Here is a 22,995-nt window from a genome sequence, read left to right on the forward strand (position 1 = left end):
TTTCGAGGAAACACTGGCGGAGACTTTGGAAACCATGTCAGAGGTTGATGACTGCCTGCTCTTCGCTGGGAACGATCGTGAGGTGATCAAGCCTGCCAGGTCTCTCGCTTCTCTCGTGAAGGAAGCACAGGAACTCCTAAAGACAACATAGGAAAAGGCTGGGTGACTGATCGATCTCTGCCTGATAAAGGGTACGCACTTGTTTGTGGTTTATCTCTGAATCGTGTTCTGGGCTATCTGTGTGATCGAAACGTGATTTTTATTCTTGCTTCAGAACTAAGATGTCCAATTCTTGCTGATAATGTAGTCGTGTCCTATCGAAGTGATACGCTGGGAGCTTTAGGTCAGAGCGCCTCACAACGGCATCCTCTGTAGGTTGAGGTTCTCCATTTTGGTGTCTCCAAATAAGTGTGGATTTTTTGTATGAAAAAAAAAATGGGGCTTGGTCTCGGGAGTAGGGAGCTGCCGTTGGGGAGCGATTGGCGGCATGAGGCGAGCAGAAGGGGAGGTGCCGGAAGAGACCTGCTAGATCTAGCTTTTATGGTTCTTGCTTAGAGTTGCTGGGCATGAAGTGGGTGTGGGACCACCATTTCACTATCAATATTTTGTTTGGTTTCGTACAAAGCTGCTGCTTTGTGCCTGTACGAGTTACGTGATAGGGAGGCTGGTATGTTCGCGCACTTTGGAAAAAAGAGCTGCTTTGAGGGGAAATAGCCGTGTGCTGAGGATCGGAAGCGACCCAGAAGGCCAGAAACTAAGGTCATCGATGGATGCGTGCATCCTGATTAAATAGATCCGTGACATCCATATAGCAAATTGATGGCCAGTCCATGTGCATCCCAATACACAAAGTGGTCATATAGCAAAAGTGGTCAATTGTTTCTTTCCTACTATCGTTTCCACCAAACCAAAGTTACAACAGTACGTGTTGAAACCTTTCCTGCACTCCTTAAGCAAGCATCTTGTTCCTTGAGTGTAGTCACAACTCTTAAACACGTGTCCTGCAAGATAAGTATCTTGTTGCCTATTTAATAGAGCTCTTTTACAGTGCACAATACTACCAGGTGGTAGCATAGAGTATAAGCTGTTTTTGATACGGGTAAAATTGTAATTAGCACGTCGCTGTCTAAAGGAGCTCGCCCGCGGCGGCTACGAAGAACACCGGGAAGAACAGATACTAGAAAGCAGGATCGTTGGAGTGCAGTAGAAGATTCACATTCTCTTAAAACGAAAGAATGAACTAATGAAGGTTTACAGTACGTTTACGACACAGTATGTTCGACTCGATACTAGCATTTCTTTGCAGGCAAATTCTCCTTGGACGGGAAACGGCTCGATTTACGCGTACCTCTCGTTTAGAGAGCGATCGGATCAAGCACCGAAAGAAAGAATGTTCATCAATCTCTGGATAGCACGAGGAGCACCAGCCAAGAATCCGAGATCAACCTCAACGCAGGACGGGCCTGGTCGGGTTCTCGTGGTCGTCGTCGGTGGGCTGCAGGAGAAGACATCGATGGGCGCGTAGGTGCCATCGATGTCCTCCGGTCCGGACTTGCACCCGTCGAGGAACAGCACGACGACGGTGATGTCGTCATGGAAGTGCCGCTGGTGGCCCTTCTGGAGTCGTACCTAACCTCGTTCTTCCTCGCCGCCTCCGCCGCCGAGTCGCCAGCGCAGTTCGCTTGCGAGCGATATATTTCAATAACGTTATTTTACATATTTCCAATCGTATCGCTAACTACTTATTTATACTCCTTATACTACATCTTAAGGTTTTAGTAGTATACAATTAATGTCAACCGTCGGATCCTTACATACGAGTTCTTTTCGAGTAGTATTGTGTACCGTAAAAGATATCATTTAATAAGTGTCTCTCGTCTTCTTGAAAGCAAGAGTACCATTACACTGGGCACCAGGGAGGGGAAGACGTCCATTTTCCTCAGTTCACGCCAGAAGAGATGTGTAACCAGACGGTATGCACCTATGACCAAATAAATTATTGTGTCTTTTGCAGCCATTTTTTTTTCTCTTTTTCACATTTAGTATGATGTTTTGGCCTTCAAAACGTCATTGCTCTAACCTATTTGGATTTGAATTCAAAATTCTTGAATACATTATTATATATGTAGAGTATATGTTTAATTTTAACATGGAAGTCGAATATGACATGTTTAATAGGAATGTGGATATATTGGTAATATTGTTTTTAAGCAGGTACCATTATTGTTACTATTTTATAATTGTAAGTCCACTTGATTCATTTGCTCTCTACCAAAAATAAAATCCTTGTATAGGTTAACGTGTACAGTTTGAGGTTAGCCTTTAGCTCTAGCATATGTAGTGCCAAACCATGTTAAGAATGTATGAAGTTCTTTCACGAACTGACGGCCTGTTTGGATACAAATTCCTAAAGTTTAGAATTGTCCTAAAGTTTAGGTTCAGAAATTAGTAGTCCTAAAATTTAGGAGAGGGTTGTTTGGATGGAATCCTAATATTTAGGATGTTAGAGGGAAAATAACTTTTTTACCTCCAATTACTCCTCTAAATGCTCCTGCACTGTTCACGTCATTAAATGCTTGGGGAGGGCAACAGGGGTAAAGGGGGGTTTGGGGACCACTTTTAGGAGAAAAAGAACCTAATAAAAATAGCCCTCCTAAAGTTTATGAGTGCACTATTATGACCCATGTTTGGATGCACAAGTCCTAAAAGTGTCCTAAAAGTGGAGTCCTAATCTTTAGAAGTGTGTATCCAAACAGGCCCTGAATCATCAATTTCTTGTCAACATTTTTAGGGTACCATTGAAAATCTAAGTTGTTTTAATTTGAGGATTCTTACAATGGTACAGCTGTTCCTCGTAACCAATGCCTACCAATAAAATATATGATCTAAACAATCCCTTGGGCCGCACTTAATTGGAAAATATGACTATCAAATGGAGGAGTTATAATTATTTGAATGAATTAGGATAATTTTTCACATTCATGGACCACGTTTTTATATTAGTGCGTTTAGTGCACCAAGAAAGCAGCAGGGGAGCGGCTCTTGGACATATAAATTCTATTACTCGCTAAACAAACAACCGTATCCTCTGCCGGTTCGTTTTAAAAAAACTAAACAACCTAGGTCTGACATAATTTGGTCTGACATTAATGAAAGCGTGCATGCAAGCGTGTTTAATTTTAACATAAATGAAGGCTAATGGTCTGACATTACTGCAAGCGTGCAGGCATAATTTTGTTTAGAATTTTCTAAACGAACAGTATTTGTGAGATGGAGGGAGTATGCGGAAATGCTAGAAGTTCCGTACTGATGACGTGGCACCCTCGGAAACAACTAACAAAATGAAACTTGACATTAAAATTGTCCTGGGAGTATATAGTTTGCAAATATTTTGGAGGTGACAGCTTTAATTTGGGATGGCGGATTGTTGCATCCAAAACTTATTAATTTGAGTGGAAGCTATATTGCCACTTGTGCTCCCTCATCATGTGCTGACATGTGCATGTTGTGACAGCATCTGCTGAACTAATTAACGCGACCCAGAAATGGAGCGGTCAAGCTATCTATTACTCGGGTATAGTAGTGCAATGCAACATGATGACATATATAATGCATACATACTCAGCTCAGCATCACAGCTGACCAAGCGTGCCCATTTGCAACGAGTCAACTCCTTGGATTGCGGATTATTGCATCCAAAACTTTAATTTGGATGGAAGCTTGTGCTCCCTCGTTATGTGCTTGGAGCAATATGTGTGTTATATATGTGCATGGATGTGTGCTGGATGCATGGGATCTGGATGTAAGTCAAATGCAACGCTTCTCTCTCTACGTGATACTCCCATGCAATTCTCTCTTCCCGAGAAATCAAACGGTTTCAAGTTTGACCAAATTTATAAAAAAAATGTACCAACATTCGCATCTTCAAATAGATTTAGTATGAAAATATATTACATGATTAATCTATTAATATTTATTTTGTATCATAAATGTTAATACTATTTTGTATAAATTTGGTCAAACTTGAAATTTGACTTCTCGGGAAGCGAGAGTTGCTTTCTTTTTTTTGGACGGAGGTAGTAAGTTACTATAAATCTCTAATTAACCAGTCCCGTCGCATGCGCCGTCTCTAGCTAGAACGTTCTTGTCTTTAGTTGTGTCTATTAAAAACAATCCGGCGGCGCTGGATCCAAAACTTAATTTGGGTGGAAGCTATTGCCACTTGTGCTCCCTCGTCATGTGCGGCCATGTGACAGCATCTGCTGAACTAACGCGACCCAGAAATGGAGCGGTCAAGCTATCTATTACTCGGGCAGCAAGAGCAGTACGAAACCATTGCCAAAGGCAAACCAGACAATCGGAAGGGGACCATGGAAGGGGACGTCGGAAGGCCGGAGGAGCTGATGATCAATAGCTACGTGAGGCTTCGGGCCGCCAACGGGAACATTGCAAGCGCTCTGGGATTCCTGGCGTTGCTGTGGTCCACCGTCGTGGTTCTCGGAGGCTTCATCGACGATCTCCAGCTCAAGGAGTTCTGGGTCCTCACTGCACTCAGCTTCCTCATGGCATGCAGGTAATACATTAGCTTTCCTTCTATGTATGCCTGCCATTAATTGCCGTTGCGTCCGTCAAAACTTGTGTCGCCGTTAATGTCAAATTTTCACTCTAATGGCCCTCTAATGGCCCCTCGGTTGGCTGATCGATGAGAGACTTGCAAAATGCATAGTGATTTGTTCTTGAACTATGTTGTGGCTCTCCCGCTAGAGTGTCTACCTCTTCCAACTCCTAGAGAGAAAAAAATGCCTTGTAATTAGCCGTGGAGTGGCTGCCGCAAGCAGCTCAGTCCCAATTCTGTGTGACACATACAATATCCTGAATTTTAATGGTCATATTATAGACAAAGACAACCTTAGCTTTTCCCTCACTAACCCAACATATTACGCAGGATGGCGGAAATTATTAACAACGAGCTCAGTAAAGGAATTTATTGGGAAGAGGATGACATCATTGATACTCTCCGGCAACAGAAATGGTTCGAGGCGCACAAGGTTGTAATCGTGCTGTGTGTGGTGCTAGCACTGAAGTTTATTTTTGCCACGTGTTTTATCCTGCTCTATCTTCTTTCGCCATTTGTGAACCTGGGGGTCGCAGTGTGGCGTCTTGTACGACGAGATTATGGCGATGCAGGTGGAGATATTGGCAACAGATCAAAACTGAACGCCGCACTGGACATCTTCTATGGCCTAATTCTGATCCAGAGTTTATTCGCCATCTACTACATAGTCATTTACTTTGTGGATGATCGATTGATCTCACCAACGGTAAAATACTGTGGGCTTGAAGAAAGGTGTAGACCAATCGTTCGCAGCTACTATTCAGAAACAACTAGGAAGTTCAGGAAGGACGGGGAGCTGCCTGACGATTGGAACTTGATCGCATACGGTGTAGAGAAGCTCGAGTCTGCATTTGGGGATGACCATCTATGGGGAGCAAGGGTGTTAGACCAGTTGTTCAGTAAGGATAAGTCTGTAAGACAGGAGCTGCTATCTTCCAGGAGCTGTATCCAGAATCTGATCGGCATGATTGGTCGGAGAGGTACAGCTGATAACGTCGAGAACAGAGAGCGTGCCGCAAGGATTTTAGCACACCTTGCCAGTGACCTCAATATAGCTCACTTCCCGGGTACACTGCAACGCATCTGTTCCCTACTTGAAAGCTGTAATAAGCAATCTGCTACCGGTGATGTTCCTGATAAAAAGGATCGAAATGGTGCTGACACAGTACTGCAGATCAAGGACCAAACTGAATATGAACTGGTTTCTCAAGGCCTGCTGATTCTCGAGGGGCTCTCTAATATCACCGTGCAGAGAACTGTGCAGAGATAAGCAAACACCGAAGGCTGCTCTCTAATATCACATCACCACTGCTGATTTCTCAAGGCCTGCAGATCCTTGAGAGGCTGACACAAGATGAAGAAAACTGTACAGAGATAACCAAACACCCAAGGCTGCTCTCTAAGATCACATCAACAGTGAGCAGCCATAACTTCCTCAGCAATAGGCGGGACAACACAATGGTTGAAATGCTAAGCAGGTCACTCACAGTGGTGAACAGGCTACTTACCAGTCCTGGTGATGGCGCCACAAGGCTGCGCCAGGAGATGGCGGGTAACAAGGAAGCTGTCAGCAATCTGGTGGCTATTTTGGAGACTGACAGTGAAGGTGCCCAAGAACTGCATGAACAAGTCCTGGAGGTCCTGGCAGAGTTAGCCTTTGATGGTTCTTTCACAAAACCAGCTTTTGGTGAGTCTGAATGCATGCTCGACAAGCTTTTCAAGACCCTGCATCGCATCTTCCTTGAGGAGAAGGATGGCAATGCTGTGGTGGGAGAAGCAGACAGAGAGAAAGACACCAGACTGAGGGGAAAAGCAGGGGAAGCACTCGCCAGATTGCTTCCCGTTCGCGCTGCAAGAGATGCTAATAATGTTGCTGGTATACTTTCCAAGCAAGATGAGATCAACCTATTGACCAAGGTAACGAGTAATTCGTTAACTCCTTTCGATAATTTACATACAGATAAAAATGGTGGCTAGAGATGAATTACATCAGTCTGTATCATGCATGATACAATTATATGTTGTTGCAGGTGTTCGATCACATAACAGCTATGAAAGGTGCAACCATAGGTGCAAACAATGAAAGGCAATCTGATGAAAGAAATTTGTTGGCAGCCATGTTATCCCTCGTCGTGGTGATATGCAATGAACACATTATCAGTAGAGAAGATTTTGTTCGTGCCATCCATGAAGATGCAGCACTGGTGAAGAAGCTCGCGGAGGTACTGAAACTAAACAAGCAATGCACGGCTGAGTGTTTGAGAGTAGCGAAGCTTACCTGCCAGGTGGTGATAGCTATGGTTCAAGCCAAGCCCAGCTTCGTCCAACATTTCAATGAACATAACTTCAAGGAAGAACTGACCGAGGCTTTGGAAATCATGTCGGAGGTTGATGGCTGCATGCTCTTTGCTTCTCTTGTGAAGGAAGCACATAAACTCCTAAACAGCGCACAAGAACATGGTAAATGATATATCTTCCTTGAACAGACTCATTTCTTCAAATTGATACCACAAAGGGAAGCTCTTGACAAATGGAACTTTGATAGAGCTTTGTTTACTGTGTAGGCTGTAGCGCGTTGATTTTCTGATTACTTATAGTTACTACTATTGATTGTTGCTGTCAGGTGTTCGTTCAACAGAATTTCATTAATTAAGCTACCACGGCCTTCAGGTTGTGTTTGTGATCAACAATCACACTGAAAAACTGAGTAACCTTCAAAAAAATTGAAATCCATGAGTTGACAGGATCTGAACATGAAGTTTCTTTTGTGAAGCGACTATTTGATCGGGCAACAGCAGTGAACAAGGTGATAAACTTCAGAGTCATCAACCACTGAAAGCAAGGCCAGGAATATGCATGGAGAATGATGCATCGTAACCACAAGAATGTACGTGTTATATGCACATGAATACTTCTAGTAGTAGAATATCAACCATGGAGTTATATGTGTATCAGAATTTCGTAATTTCTATTTTGATGCCTGCTGCAGTGCATGACAACATGAAAATGCTAGCACGCAGCTCATTGAAAAATGTGGAATCCATTTACCTTATGGTTTATGCTTATTAATGTTGTGTTTCTTACACATGGAACTTTTAAGTGTTCTTTTGACAAACATTGTAATGTTCAGATACTAAGATTAGAAATACTGTTTCTTGTTGCCCATCCATAATAAGCATTTTATTCAATTTTTCAATTGTAATCAAGATTTTTCAAATAGAGCATGTTGTACGGATTGCCTCCAGGATAGCTCGTGCAATCAAATATTTTTTAAAGAGAAGTGACATCGTATTTCTATGGATCACTGCGAATTCATTTGCCCTTACCATAAATCTTGACAGATGCCTTCATGTGATGCCATTTTACAAAACCCTGGTTGTGCATATACATCTTCTCCTATGTGCTATGTGTCATATTACAGAAGTGTTGATTCAAATCTATATTTTGAACTTCCGATAATTCTTAGTGCAAAAGCATTTTGATCTCCAAGAGAATTTCAGAACTTACCATTAAATCCATGATTCACCATCAGGTTGTACACCTTTCACTCCGCACCTAGAATGTAATGTGCCATTCTTATATTTTTTTAAAAGAAAATCTTTTTCATGTGGACCAAAATTCACTATAGTTATGGTATTATGGTCACTTTGTCAATACCATAGCCCTTCTCCGCCAATCTTCGAGAGGCTGGATGTGGTCAAGGTTTCCAATTTCATACATCATGTCATCAAACCCACTGGTTAAATACAAGGATGAATGATTAGACAAGTTAAAGTTCGGTATTGATGATTTCTTAGTGTGATGATCCAAAGCAAAGTTTAGGGGTGATTTGGAGTTTTCCAAAGAACAAAGGGTTAAAAAGGGAATACCAGCTGGCGCACGAAAAATTTTGTGAACCACGCCAAATCAGTCGCAAATTCTGAAATTTTTCCCAAATTCTACAGCGAAATGCTAAAAATTCCATTCCGTTCCCCACTCTCGAATCTCGATGGAGCTGAGCGGCGGAGACAGCGAGGGCGCCCCCAAGCGTGCGAAGCTCTCCTCCGGCGATGCCGGCGGCGGCGAGGACTGCCTCAGCGCGCTCCCCGACGACGTCCTCGTCCTCATCCTCCTCCGCCTCGACACCACCGTCGCCGCCCGAACCAGCGTCCTCTCCCGCCGCTGGCGCCGCGTCTGGGCTCTCCTCCCGAAGCTCTGCTTCCCCGTCGCCCCCGAGCCCCACCGCTTCCGCGACACCCTCGACACCCACGAGGAGCCCCTCCGCGACCTCCTCGTCGGGGCCGGGGGCGCCACCCCCGAATCCCTGGCGATCTGGCTACCCGCCGCCGCGCGCCGCGTCTCCGGCGACCTAACCCTTCTCACATTTGATCCGGGGAAAGACGCCGGGGAGGAGGAGGGGGAGGCCGCGCAAAGAGGCGCCTTTGAGCTCCCCTGCTTCGAGAAGGCCACCTCGATCTCCCTCATCCTGGGGTTCCACGGCCTCGCCATCGCCATGCCACCCACCGGCGTCTTCGCCCGGCTCACAGGGATCTACCTGAGCTGCGTCCGGTTCCACGGCCCGTGCACGCTCGGCGACGCCATGTCCTCGCCACGGTGCCCGTGCCTGCAGAGGCTCACCGTCGACGACTCCCGTGGACTGGGCGATCTCACCATCAACTCGGTGTCGCTGCTGCAAATGGAGCTCAGGAACCTGCGCGGGTTGTGGCAGGTCACTGTTGTGGCGCCGGCGCTCACGGAGCTAACTGTGATATACTGCTTTCGCAACGATGACACTCAACCGGTTGCAAACATCTCAGCCCCTCAGCTGGTGAGCCTCGAGTGGAAAGATGCGTATGATCCAAGCTCCGTCCATCTTGGCAAGATGGCACATCTCCGATGGCTGGGCACATTTTATCTTGTATATGGACAAGATCGCCTTAGTCACAACCACTCTTGTTCAACGCTCTTGCAGCGCTTTGAGGCCATTGAAACCCTTTTTCTCACACTGGCATATATGCGGGTGAGATTGCTTATTCTCTTATCTGAAATTATGCCATCGTACATAGTATCATACTGATATGTCATTGTAACATCTTTGATTACCAGCTGGGTACAGCTGTTTGAAATTGGATAGCAAGATCCGTCCATTTTTCTGTGACATGCCCACCAAGAATGGTCCTAGGACCTAGGCTACCACACTGTAGAATTCGCTCAGCCATGCATATGATTCTTTGTTTAGAAAAACTTTACATTGAAGCAAACTTTACTGTTTTCTGAATGCGATATATATGTAGAGTTATGTATATCACTTGTCCTCGTGGTATTCATGTTGAAATATTCTCACTTGTTTTGCTTTGCGACTTTACTGATCACACTCAATTATCCTTCTTTTCCAATATAAACCGGCCGGTTGCTTGTACTGGGAAGCTAATCAAGGAATTGATGTAATCCACTTCAAATACTGTCAACGCTTCTAACGAGGGCGACACTCTCCGCCTCTTGCTTACCTCTCTTCCAATTCCAAGCTCATATATCAGTATAGATTACTAAGTTGGTCTATACGGCCAAGTTGAGACAAACAATCATGTCCGCCAACCGGGATGAACAATGAAGCTTGCTTAATTAATTAGCACATTAGTCCTATTCATAGATAACAATATGCCAAGTGGTTAGAGCACGTACCGAAGCAGGTCCGGGTTCGCGAATTACGACTTCACGTGGGAGCGAATTATACGAGTCTAAAATTTAAAAAAATAGGTAGGAGTTTCCCTAGCTGATTTCATTAAAAAAACAATCTGCCGCCTGGATCACTTGTTATTACTAGTTTGTGTATCTATATTTATTATATTTGGAAAAAAAAACACCGTCTTGCGTATGTGTACTGTGCTACGGTTGGCAACTTCCTCGAGGATACATGTGTATAGCCCACAAAGTCAAATGCAACGCTAGCTTCCCTCGTCATTTGCGTCCATGTGACAGCATCTGCTGAACTAAGTTATATATCACTCGGGCATCCTCCATTAATTTCATCGGTGCCTGGACGAAGAGATGAGGCGAAAGTATCTGAAACCCTCAAGTACTTTTCAGATCCTCACTGAGTATCTATCCCAAACAAGCCTCCGAGCGCTTCATCCAGCAACCTTCAAGTACTTTTCAAATCCTCACTGAGTAGTTCTAGTACTCTTCGAGTATTTTATCTGGCTGAATCTTCAAAGTGCTTCAAAGATGCCATAAGGCTTTGGTGTGCTCAAGCCCTTCATCATCTTGATCTGTAATTTTCATCTTTGGAATGTGATATGAGCCATGCCAGCCCCCCTCATGATCTATAAGTCAAATGCAACGCCTCTCTCTCGGAAAACAATTACAACGCTAGCTTTTCTCTCTCTACGTGATAAGTTACTATAAATCTCTAATTAACCCGTCGCACCTCTAGAACGTTCTTGTCTATTAAAAAACAATCCGCTGGCTGGAGTATTTGTTTATTGCATCCAAAACTTTATTAATCCACTTGTGCTCCCTCCATTAATTTGGGGACGAAGAGATCAATAGCACCACACGGTATCAATAGCGTGTGCTTGGGGGAAAAATCGCGTTGACCCCCGACAGCTCCCACTCCGATTCCCCAATCCCATGGCGATGCCCGCCGGAGCCAAGAGGGAGAGGAGGGCAAGGCTTGACGAGGATGGAAAGGAAGAGCTCGTCGACCGCATCAGCCGCCTCCCGGACGACGTCCTCGGCAACATCGTCTCCTTCCTTCCCACCAAGGATGGCGCCCGCACGCAGGTACTCTCCTCCCGCTGGCGCCCCATCTGGCGCTCGGCTCCTCTCAACCTCGAAATCAGCATCGCCTACGTCTCGCGCATCCTCTCCGCGCATCAGGGCCCCGGCCGCCGCTTCTGCACTCAGTTCCCCTACCTCGACCCCAGCGACCGCTCCGCGACCCTGGACCGGTGGCTCCGGTCCCCCGCCCTCAACAGCCTCCAGGTGCTCGAGTTCCACCTCGGCAGTCCGCTTCAAAATCCGCCGCTGCCGGCATCAGTACACCTCTTCTCGTCCACCCTTCGCGCCGCCAGCTTCGGCTGCTGCGCTTTCCCGGAAGGAAACAGCGCCAGCCCGCTTCACTTGCCACTTCTCAAGCAGCTAAGCCTTTTTGATGTCAGAATCTCGGAAACTTCTTTCAATGCCTTGCTCGCGGCCTGCCCTACCCTTCAAAGCTTGCTGCTAACTAACATCTCGGGCTGCTCTCGCGTCCAAATTGTGTCCCAGAACCTTAGAAGCATTGGTTTTCTTCGTACTTTTTATCGTGATGGACACACCAGTTTGCAACAACTCATCATCAAGGATGCCCCATATCTAGAAAGGTTGCTTTGTTTTGAAAATGGTTCTGGCATGGAAGTCACCGTTGTCTCGGCACCACAATTGCATGTTTTGGCACTACATAGTGTTTACAACCTCAGACACTACGTTGGCAGCACAACTTTTCTGTTTGGTAGAACAGCTTTTCAGGTATCACCTCCCTTGTCACTTTAATATTCGTGACGGATCCAAGACCCTTTTTTCGAACAAACAATCAAAGTCCCCTTGTCTGATCATGATGTTAAACTTTGTATTATGTACGTGCTTTACTCAGAGATCATGCATTCCTAGCTCGACGACGGTGGTTCACAGCATGAAGGTCTTAGCTTTAACCCAGCCGGATCTTTGTTTGGATATGGTTATTAACTTGTTGAAATGCTTCCCCTGCTTAGAGAAGTTGTACATCGAGGTGATTAAACTTTTCCTCCATAATAGGGAGGTGTCCTCTGCATTCTTTTTCCTCCATTCTAATGCTAGGTCATTACTATTGTCATGTTCATTTTGCCTTTTCAGACACAGAAAGCAGGGAAGAAAAATACTTGGTGTCATAAATACAAGAATCTTATTGGTACCATTGAAATTCATCTGAAGAAAATTGTGTTGACAAACTATCGGGGCAACACATCACATGTTAACTTTGCCAAGTTCTTTGTTTTGAATGCGAGAATGCTACAGTCAATGAGGTTTGAGTTATTTGATCAAAATCCCAGCACCGCATGGATTGAGAAACAGCATGGACTGCTCCAAATAAAAAAAGCTTCAAGGGTCATACAGTTTGATTTTGTGGCTAAAAACAGCTGCTCTTTGATGCTTTCCATTGAGTTTGCGGGGCAAGTACATGATTTGTTAACAGCTGACCCCTTTGTAAAGCTTCATAATTGGACATGATTCCTTACGACGACCATAAAAACCCTCTTCTCCTGACTTGGAGGTAATGCTATCCTTTTCTTTTCTAAGACTTGAGTCAACATGGAAGTGATGGAATGCAATCTACATATGCATTTCTTGGCACACCAACTCCTGGTCTGCTAGTTGCCCTACCAACCTGAAGTTTATAGCTTCTCTATATGAGCTATTGATAGAACCACGCATAACCAAAATGGTTTATGCCTGAAGATTCAGTTGTAATTTTAGCCAACGTTCTTTGCGGTAAACCAGATAGTAAAACAAGAAGTTATTTTAGCAATAACAGTCATAGTTCTGCAATTTGTTAGAGCAACTCCAGCAATAGTCTATACTTGAGATCCCTACTTTTCTAAGTAGGAGCAGGGGCTCTTCCAACTTTTTGGGGCTGTAATTTTCACCATCAACTCCAGCAACAACCCCTACTGCTCAGCCCCTACTATTGGTCTTATAGGTAGGGTCCATCTGTCGGTGTCCTTTCATCTATCTTCTTCCTCTGCTCTCTCTCTCTCTCTCTCTGTGGCACTCTTCCTCTCTACCTAAATTGACGAGCTCAGGGTGTTGCTTGCCTCTACGCCGGCCAAAACGGCTCGGTCGGGCCATGGGCGAGCTTTGCTGGCGGTGGGAGCAGATGTGCTTGGAGCCGGCGCAGTCGGCCCGCTCGCGATAGGAGCATGAGCTCCGCCGCTGCCAAGAGCTCTCCCTCCATTGCTTCGGCCTCGAGCTCTCCATTGGCTACCTGAAGCTTGAGTTCTCCCACCAACCCGTCCTCGTGGGATCTGGGGCACGCACGCTAAAGGACGAACTAGGAGGAGCTCCATCGCGAGCTTGAGGGAGAGTGGCACGGGCGGCTTGACTGGATTCGGCTGGGCTGTGCCGACGACCACATAGGCCAAGGTCCGTTAAGGAAGAGGCGCGCGTGATGGTGGCGTTCTTGGGAAGGTAGATCTAGAGGAGGGGGAGGGGAGATGACTGCCGGTTGCGATTTGGAAAGTGGCGGAGCTCTCGAGCGGCGGCGGTGCTCCAGCCGTACGAGCGAAGGCAAGACAGGCGGGAGGAAAACGACTGCAACAGAAAAGTAGGGGCCTCCCTAGCCACCCGTGGGAGGAGGGGAGGGGAAAAGTAGGGTCCTCTCTAGAGTAAGGACCCAAGTAGGGATCCTTTTGGAGTGGGTTTTTTCGCCCTCGGCCTCTACTTTTGAGCAGGGGTTTGAGTAGGACCCTTGCTGGAATTGCTCTTAGCTTTTGCCAACATATCTGAAAAGTAGAAATTCATGAGTTCAAAGGATCTGACAATGATGTTTTATCTGTTAATTTTAGTAAGATTTGGTCCTCTTTGCAGGAACTGCATTCTCATCAGCTTTCGTATTTGTGGCCAGTCATGAAAACCATGGAACTCATCTCCTCGATGAAGAGAAATCCACGAGGGATCTGAACAAGATGTTTCTTTTGTAATTTGACTCTTCAGTCGGTTGGGACTGCTGCAAAAGTTGGCGGTTAGCATTGTCAAGGAACTAACCGCTACTAGTACCTTGTGATCTAAAGCCCCTCTGAGCTTGGTGCGGTATGCTGTGACTGTGTGCCAACGTACTGAAACCTTGCAATGATATGATAGCCCATGTACCTACAACTCTTTATCCCCTTTGGGGCTTTGCAAAACGAATTGAGTTGCATTCTGTAACACTAATGGCAATAGTTTTGGGTTTTAACTGAGTGTTTCACTATTTGGATTGCAAATTTGTGTTATTTTTAAGTTACTGTCAGCCTTTTTGAAATATACGTCAGCCTTTCATTAAAAATAATACATTGCAGCGATCGAGCATGAAGTTAACAGCATTGTTGCATGTGAGGCTTGATCTTGATAACAGAATTAGGAGTTAGGAAATAATAGCATATATGCGTTGGTACATAAAAAAACACTGGCAATAATTTCTCAAATGCCCCTAACTTGTTGAAGTTTCTGTACTTCCATCGGATAACCTAAACCCTATGGTGGATTGAAAATCTTCTTTAATATTATTGACAGCATAATCATACCCCCTATACCATTTTCTCTTAGATAGGGCAATCGTATTATATTCTGCAAACTGACTGCTTCAAACTGGTGTCCAGGAGGGATCCTTTTGCAAATATTGTTGGCTTTGGTTGCATATTTGGGCAATCCGATATTGTTCAAATTTCCTGTCTTTATATTCCAATCCAACAGTATCAGTTAATCTCAAAAGGTTAATACCTTGTTCCAGGCACAAACTACATGCCCATCAGGTTGCATATGTGGCGAGCAACGAAACTGGAGAGCCGAGCAACTCTTGTTGAATCGCCTCCAAGAAGTAGAAATCACTCGGTTGAGAGGATCTGAACATGAGGCTACATTTGTGAAGCAGCTATTCAAATGGGCGACCGTATTGGAAAAGATGATGGTAACTTTCGATTATTCAGTTACTGAAAGCATGGCCAAAGAGTTGTGCCAGGTGGCTTCTCTAGTCCAAAAATGCGCATGGAATTTTACATATATCAGGACATGATCAAAGTGTTGTATGCACCCAAAGACCAAGGCGGCCGGATTATCACTTTAAGCGCATTTCCGTAGTTTCCTTCTTTGATATGTACTGCAAATGCTAATTTGATCCTTTTTGGTGTCAAGAGCTGGTGCCTCAAACTGACTGGAAAATAGAAAGCCTTTTTGGCATCAATGATGCTGTCAAGTCATATTGGGCTGGTAAGACTAGGACACGTGGGGACGGAATTCCTATCCATCTTCCGGAAGGAGTGAGCACTAGCGATTTTTTTTCTACGTGCAAGGCGTACTGCTGCTCTCTAGTTAGCGGGCCGTGTGCTGCTGCTATACTGGGCTTCCGTGGGCTGTGCAATCACTAGAGTTTCTATCGCATGGAAGATAGATAGGAGGCCCCCACCCAGGGATGTTTACCCCTGAACTTCAACTTGCAATGCAGGTGAAGAAATGAATATGGTTCCTTTCGTGTTTATAAGTAACCAATTGCGCTGGGGGACTAAGCCGCTGCCGCCATCGGTGCTCCGCTTCTCCTCCACCCTCGCCGTCGCCAGCTTCGAAGGATGCGTCTTCCCGGATTGTGGAAACAGCAATATTGCTAGCAGAGAGCTCAACCAGCTTCTCAACCAGCTGAGCCTTGTGAGTGTCAGAATCTCAGAGACCTCTCTTCATGCCTTGCTCGCGGGCTGCTCTGTCCTTGAGAGCTTGCTGCTAAAAGACACCAATGGCTTCCCTCGAGTCCAGATCATGTCCACAGCCTCAGAAGCATCGGTGTGTGTTCTCTTTGGGGAGACGACAGGTTGAGGTAGCTCATCATCGAGGATGCCCCATCTCTAGAAAGATTACTAATTTTCAAAGGCAGGGAGATGGACATCTCGGTAATATCTGCGCCGAAATTGAAAATTTTGGGGAAGCTTTCTAGCATATCCCCCAGGCTCCAGTTTGGCACCACAACTTTTCAGGTACCAGCATCATTCTAACTTCCACCTTCATGAGCAACCGGGATAAAAGACCCCCCCCTCCCCTTTTATCCCAGTTTGAAACACCAACCAGGATAAAAGACTCTTTTATCCCGGTTGGTATTACAAACCGGGATAAAAGACTCTTTTATCCCGGTTGGTATTACAAACCGGGATAAAAGCTCTCGACCCTTTTATCCCGGTTGGTGTTACCAACCGGGATAAAAGGGCGGGTCTTTTATCCCGGTTGGTGTTTCAAACTGGGATAAAAGGCCTCTCAGGGTCTTTTTTTTTTCCACTAGCCTTTGCAACCGGGATAAAAGGTCGCGGTTGGTGAGCCCCCCACCAATGACCGAGCTTTAGTCCCGGTTGGTGAAACTTTTGTCCCGGGCCAACTTTAAACCGGGACAAAATGGGACGCATGGAAGGTGAGTTCTCTACTAGTGTATGAATTGTAGCAAACCATGGATTACCATAGTTTTTCCGGTTTACGTATAACAGTTTATTTGAAATATTAAAAGCATACATCGTTTCAAACTTATACATTATCTCTATACATTTAGAAAAGTATGACTAGAGCATGCTTAAAGGAAGTACATAGACTGTTCATGGCTGATATTTATTTATCACCGTAAGATCAAGTATAGCTGATAACTGTTGAATTGATCATCATCTTCAGGAATAGCAGGCTACAATTACTTTTGGCATGCAAACTTTGCCAAAAAGAAAATAGAGTGCATATATTGGCAACTAAATTTGACACCTCTCGTATGGGTGATCATGTGATTGAGCAATGTTGTGTTTTGAATATTTAATTTGACCGATTAATTGATCCATGAAGATGGTGATCGGCCAGTCAAGGGTTTCGGTCATCGTCTGGCAACACATTGACATGGCGGCCGTCGTCAACGTGTGATTGGGCCAGAAATTAGAGCTGCGGTGGGCAAAAAAAATGATTGGGCCAGAAAAGCATTCGCAGAAGCCGAACTACATCAGTGTACTTCGCGGGAGCGGCCGTCTTTCTTCCCCACCTGCCAAGCCGCGCCGCCAGCGCCATGGGGGTGACCACGAGAGCCAAGAAGAGGAGGCTGGAGGAAGAACAAGAGCTCATCCACCGCATCAGCCGCCTCCCGGACTGCGTCCTTGGCAACATCTTTTCCCTCCTCCCCACCAAAGACGGTGCCCGCACGCAGGTCCTCTCCTCCCGGTGGCGCCACAGCTGGCGCTCCGCTCCCCTCAACGTCGGCGTTGTCATCTACGAGGACGACCCAACAATTCCTCTCGACGGCATCTCCCGCATCCTCTCCTTGCACCCAGGTCCCGGCCGCCGCTTCTCTATCCGCTCCGACAGCTGGGCCATGGCATGGCTGGCTCCGGTTTCCCTACGTCAACAACATCCAGGAGCTCGAGATCCACTTCCACTGTTGGAATTAGAGGCATTTTGCGATTAATTTTAATCCGAAATATAGAATAAAATATGACAATAAGGATAGCATAAATAGGAACTTGATCTATTGTATTTGCAATGAACATAAAGCATGCAATAGATACTATGAAACGCAAGAACTGAATCAGGACGTTCATAAGGGACTACCCTAAGGCGGGGCTAGTTCTGGAGAAATCAGATACGCCATTACCCAACATCATTAGTTGAGTTTGTTCGAAGTAGGTGATTAGAGGTTGATGCTGTGCAGGTGAACGCAATGCATTTGCGCCTTCAGGAAGTAAAATGTGCACAGCAAGCAGTCGCGCAGATGCGCTCCCCAAAAGCTTGATCACCCTAATACTCCTCGGGTGCAGAGTCTCTGGCAAAGGGCGCAACTTCGAAGGTCTTCTCTTCCAGCGAAATCCGTGCACACAGATCACCGGAATGGAGACAGCAAAAATGTAGCGCAACAGTGGAGGAAAGCTCTGGTGGTTTGTGTTTTCGTGTACGAAAGAAGGAGAAGTAGCACCTCTCTTGTAGGCACCAGAAGACCCTTGGATGCCCAGGTTAATGCAGCAATCAAATGGTCAGTTTCTAGTAACTGCCAGCCATTAGCAGTCAGCAGTTACTAGTCATTTGTTATCAACTATTCAATCATCAATTACTAGTCACTAAATGTGTGTCCGTTACTTTTCATCAACTATGATCAAAAATTGCAAAACCTGACCAAGCCCACACATCACATCACGTCCAGTCATGTCACGTCGCGTCTCGGCTCGGCTCGGCATGGCACGGCTTGGTGATGAGAGCGAGCGCGCGCGTGTGTGGCATCCTGCCATCCCTCCCTCAACTTGTCAACATGTGCAGCACGGCTCCACCTTATAAGTTGGTTATAGATCCTCTCAACTTCCAAGTTGGTTTTATTCTATTTGTAACTACCACCACTAATGGGCCTTGGGATATATTTGATCAATTAAATAATGGGCCAAAAACCCAATTATGCTAACAATCCCCACCAAATTCCAAGGCTCATTTGGGAATTTGCTCCATTGCTGTTGGATATACCAGTGTTTCGATGGAGACATGAATAAGGTTGAACATCCACCTAGAACATAAGCTACATTTATCCACAACTGAACAATGGACTATACCTTGAATTGTCAGTTTTGTGCAAGCAAGTTTCACTTAAGTCCTTTACCGATACTAGGCTGCAAAATGCATCTCCTCTTGTTGAAGCATGTAAGTCTTACTTTTGGGCCTTTCATGAGTCTCTAGAGATTACCCAATCTCATAGACTGTGACTAACAATCAAACTCATATAGGTGTGTTCCTCTAAAGATGTTTCTGCAGATTAACATCTTTGCTTAAGCCACTCGGATCATATTAAGGTGTTTACCAACCTGCCATGCAAATTTAGATAAGATTGCATCTCCAACGGAGTGGGTTCCTACAATAGTACTCCCCTTCTCAGTTAGTCAAATAGCTTGTTTCACCATTCTAGTTCACAGGATCTCCGATCAAATAGAATAGGTTACCACTATGACTTAACTCTCATGTGGGTCTCATTCCCATCTCCCTCGATGCCTCGTCTATCACATTTTGTGAAAGACCTTTCGTGAATTGATCTACCAGATTTTTAGCTGTTTGGACATAGTCCAGTGCTACCACTCCGGAGTTTCTCATCTTTCTGACAGACTTCAGTCGCCTCTTCACATGTCTTGATGACTTCATATTATCCTTAGAACTGTTCACCTTGGCAATCACTATTTGATTATCACAGTTCATTAGAATAGCTGGTATCAGTTTCCCAACCACTGGCAAATCCGACAAAAGATCACGAAGCCATTCAGCCTCAACTATGGTGGTATCCAGTGCTATGAGTTCTGCTTCCATTGTTGACCTCGTTAAGATGGTTTGCTTGCAAGACTTCCAAGAAACAGCACCACCTCCAAGCATGAACACATATCCACTTGTGGTTTTTATCTCATCAGCATCTGATATCCAGTTTGAGTCACTATAGCCTTCCCGTACCCTAGGATACCCAGCATAATGAATTCCATAACTCGTTGTGCCTATTAGATAGCGCATTACTCTCTCAAGAGCATGGCAGTGATCATCTCCAGGATTTGAGACAAATCTGCTGAGTTTGCTCACAGCAAATGAGATGTCAGGCCTCGTAGCGCTGGCTAGATACATTAGCGAGCCAATGATTTGAAAATATCTCAATTGATCCCTTGCGATTCTACAGTTTTTCCGCAATATCACACTGGAATTGTAAGGCGTGGGAGCAGGCTTGCAGTCACTATAACCAAAGCAACTCAAGATCTTCTCCACATAATGGGATTGCAAAAGTGTAATCCCACCATTACCTTCTCTCAGGTTCAAAATTAGATCAGCCACTCCCATATCTTTCATCTCAAAACTTTGAGACAAAAATCTCTTAACCTCCTCAATCACATTGAGATTGGTATCAAAGATCAATATGTCATCAATATACAAACACAAGATCACTCCTTTTTCCCCACCAAAATGGTAGATACGCACTTGTCGGCTTCATTCACAACAAAGTCGGCTGACTTGAGAGTCTTGTCAAACTTCTCATGCTATTGCTTAGGAGCTTGTTTCAGACCATACAAAGATTTTAACAACTTGTGCACCTTTCCTTCATGACCTTCTACTACATAACCATCAGGCTGATCCATATAAATTTCCTCATCTAACTCTCCATTAAGGAAGGCTGTCTTAACATCCATCTGATGGATGAGAAGCCCTTGTGAGGTAGCTAAGGATAGTAGTACTCGAATCGTGGTCAATCTAGCAAGTGGTGAGTAAGTATCAAAATAATCTTCGCCTTCTTTCTGGGTGTAACGCTTGGCCACAAGTCTTGTCTTGTACTTTTCAATAGTACCATCAGGTCTAAACTTTTTCTTAAACACCCACTTGCATCCTACAGGTTTGCACCCGTATGGACGATCAACAAGCTCCCAAGTCCCATTAGACATTATGGAATCCATCTCACTTTTGATTGCTTCCTTCCAATAGTCAGCATCAGGAGATCCATAAGCCTCAGCAATAGTTCTAGGAGTGTCATCTGCAAGGTACACAACGTAGTATCACCAAAAGAATTTGCAGTCCTTCATCTTTTACTCTTTCGAGTCCTTTCATTGTCATCCTTCTCATGATTCTCCTCAAGTGGTTGTTCAAAGTGTACTACTGTATTATTACATTCAGGGGAATTAACAGATTCATAACTAGAGTTGCTAGATGTTTCATTCATAGGAAAAATATTCTCAAAAAATGTGGCATCTCTGGACTCCATGATTGTACCAACATGCATGTCCGGTACTCTAGATTTAATTATCAAGAATCTATATCCAATACTATGAAAAGCAAAGCCTAGAAAGACACAATCAACTGTTTTCGGTTCGAGCTTGTGCTTCTTAGCAATTGGTGCATTAACCTTTGCCAAGCAACCCCAAGTACGCAAGTATGAGAGTGTTAGTCTTTTATTTTTCCATTCCTTGAATGGTGTTTTCTCTTTGTTTTTCATAGGAACTCTATTAAGAGTATGACAGGCAGTCAACATGGCTTCACCCCATCATTCCCAAGAAAGTCCAGCTGCTTCTAACATGGTGTTAACCATCTCAGTTAGATACGGTTCTTCCTTTCAGCCACTCCATTTGACTCAGGAGAATAAGGTGGTGTTTTTTCATGAATAATGTCATGTTCCTCACAGAACAAATTGAACTCATTTGAAAAGTACTCTCCACCTCGATCCGATCTAACATGTTTTATCTTCCTCTCAAGTTGATTTTCAACTCCAGCCTTATAGATCTTGAAAAACTTAAATGCCTCATCTTTCGATTTAAGCAAATACACATAGCAATATCTAGTAGAATCATCTATCAAAGTTATGAAATATCTCTTTCCACCTTTAGTCAACACACTATTTATTTCGCTGAAGTCCGAATGAATTAATTCTAATGGTAACAAAGTCCTCACCTCAGCATCCTTGTGAGGCTTGCAGGGTTGCTTAGATTGCACACACACTTGACATTAGAAATTTTTACCAAAGTGAATTTCGAAATTAAACTCAAATTAGCTAGCCACAACATACAATCAAAATTAACATGACAAAATCGTGAATGCCAAACATTTGACTCATCGTCATTACATACATGATTCACAAATTTATTACAAGAGTCTGATAATGATAAATGGAACAAACCATCACAATCATATCCTTTACCAACAAAGGAGCCAACCTTAGAAACAACACATTTGTTCAATTCAAACACCAACTTAAAATCATCCTTACAAAGAAGGGATCCGCTAACAGGATTTTAATTTATTGAGGTGACATGCTGCACATTCTTCAGCCGCATGGTCTTTCCCGAAGTAAACTTCAGATCGACCATACCAATACCACGAACAGCAGCACGTGAGTTGTTCCCTATCAACACAGATCCAATCCCTGTGACCTGGTAAGAGGAAAACAAAGAAATATCAGCACACACATGTATATTAGCACCGGTGTCAATCCACCAATTTGGTAAATGACTAACTGAAAGAACAAAAGTACAATTACCATACCCTGATGTTCCCTTCTCAGCATCACTAATAACAATATTAGCAAACTTCTTCTGCCCGTGTTGTTGCTTGTCCTTGCGGTCCTTGCAGTCCTTGGCCCAATGGTCAGAACCATCGCACACAAAGCACTTTCCCTTGTTGTTCTTCTTTTTCTTAAAGTTGGTAGTCTGAGTAGACTTGTGTTGAGACTCAATTTTCGCTTTTCCCTTTTTCTTGTGGGATTGGAAGTACCTTTTCTGCACCATATGAGCGCTAGAACCTCCCTCATTGCTACGCGCACGTGAATCCTTTGCTCTCGCCTTTTCTTCAACATCAAGAGTGCCGATAAGACCGGCTATGGTGAACTCATGTCTCTTATGTTTCAGAGTAGTAGCAAAGTTCCTCCATGAAGGAGGCAATTTGACAATGATACCATCGGCCATAAATTTATCCAGCATCTCACACCTAACATTCACAAGATCCTTTGAAAGAGCTTGTAACTCATGAGCCTGTTCAACTACAGAACTGTCATCAACCATCTTGTAGTGGTAGAACTGCTCTATGATGTACAACTCGCTCCCTGCATCTGATACCCCGAAATTTGCCTGGAGTGCATCCCACACTGCCTTGCCAGAGGGAAGCTACATGTATGAATCGATCAAGTTCTTAGCAAGAAC

At 44.6% G+C, this 22,995-nt stretch overlaps 3 protein-coding genes across 3 annotated transcripts; all 3 read left to right on the forward strand.

The window, feature by feature from the left end:
* The first annotated feature begins 5,878 nt into the window (after positions 1-5,878).
* On the forward strand, positions 5,879-7,083 carry LOC111256242. Its single transcript, XM_022823907.1, has 2 exons — positions 5,879-6,532; positions 6,646-7,083. The coding sequence occupies exons 1-2, from the start codon at positions 6,074-6,076 to the stop codon at positions 7,081-7,083; spliced, it is 897 nt and encodes a 298-aa protein (XP_022679642.1). The 5' UTR covers positions 5,879-6,073.
* Positions 7,084-8,603: 1,520 nt separating this feature from the next.
* LOC101752936 (putative FBD-associated F-box protein At5g56690) lies at positions 8,604-9,718 on the forward strand. Its single transcript, XM_012843515.1, has 2 exons — positions 8,604-9,614; positions 9,701-9,718. Exons 1-2 carry the CDS (start codon positions 8,604-8,606, stop codon positions 9,716-9,718), a joined length of 1,029 nt encoding a protein of 342 aa, XP_012698969.1.
* A 1,432-nt stretch (positions 9,719-11,150) lies between these two features.
* LOC111256477 (F-box/FBD/LRR-repeat protein At3g26920-like) lies at positions 11,151-14,608 on the forward strand. Its single transcript, XM_022824679.1, has 4 exons — positions 11,151-12,100; positions 12,225-12,359; positions 12,464-12,881; positions 14,195-14,608. Exons 1-3 carry the CDS (start codon positions 11,225-11,227, stop codon positions 12,836-12,838), a joined length of 1,386 nt encoding a protein of 461 aa, XP_022680414.1. The 5' UTR covers positions 11,151-11,224; the 3' UTR covers positions 12,839-12,881; positions 14,195-14,608.
* The last annotated feature ends 8,387 nt before the right edge of the window (positions 14,609-22,995 follow it).

The sequence above is a fragment of the Setaria italica genome, chromosome II (genome assembly GCF_000263155.2).
Source record: "Setaria italica strain Yugu1 chromosome II, Setaria_italica_v2.0, whole genome shotgun sequence".
Taxonomy (NCBI): Eukaryota; Viridiplantae; Streptophyta; class Magnoliopsida; order Poales; family Poaceae; genus Setaria; species Setaria italica.

Coding starts and splice junctions, on each gene's coding strand:
- LOC111256477 (XM_022824679.1), top strand. CDS start 11,225: ATGGCGATGCCCGCCGGAGCCAAGAGGGAGAGGAGGGCAAGGCTTGAC. Junction 12,101..12,224: donor TTGGTAGAACAGCTTTTCAG/GTATCACCTCCC, acceptor TGCTTTACTCAG/AGATCATGCATTCCTAGCTC. Junction 12,360..12,463: donor TAGAGAAGTTGTACATCGAG/GTGATTAAACTT, acceptor TTGCCTTTTCAG/ACACAGAAAGCAGGGAAGAA.
- LOC111256242 (XM_022823907.1), top strand. CDS start 6,074: ATGGTTGAAATGCTAAGCAGGTCACTCACAGTGGTGAACAGGCTACTT. Junction 6,533..6,645: donor AGATCAACCTATTGACCAAG/GTAACGAGTAAT, acceptor ATGTTGTTGCAG/GTGTTCGATCACATAACAGC.
- LOC101752936 (XM_012843515.1), top strand. CDS start 8,604: ATGGAGCTGAGCGGCGGAGACAGCGAGGGCGCCCCCAAGCGTGCGAAG.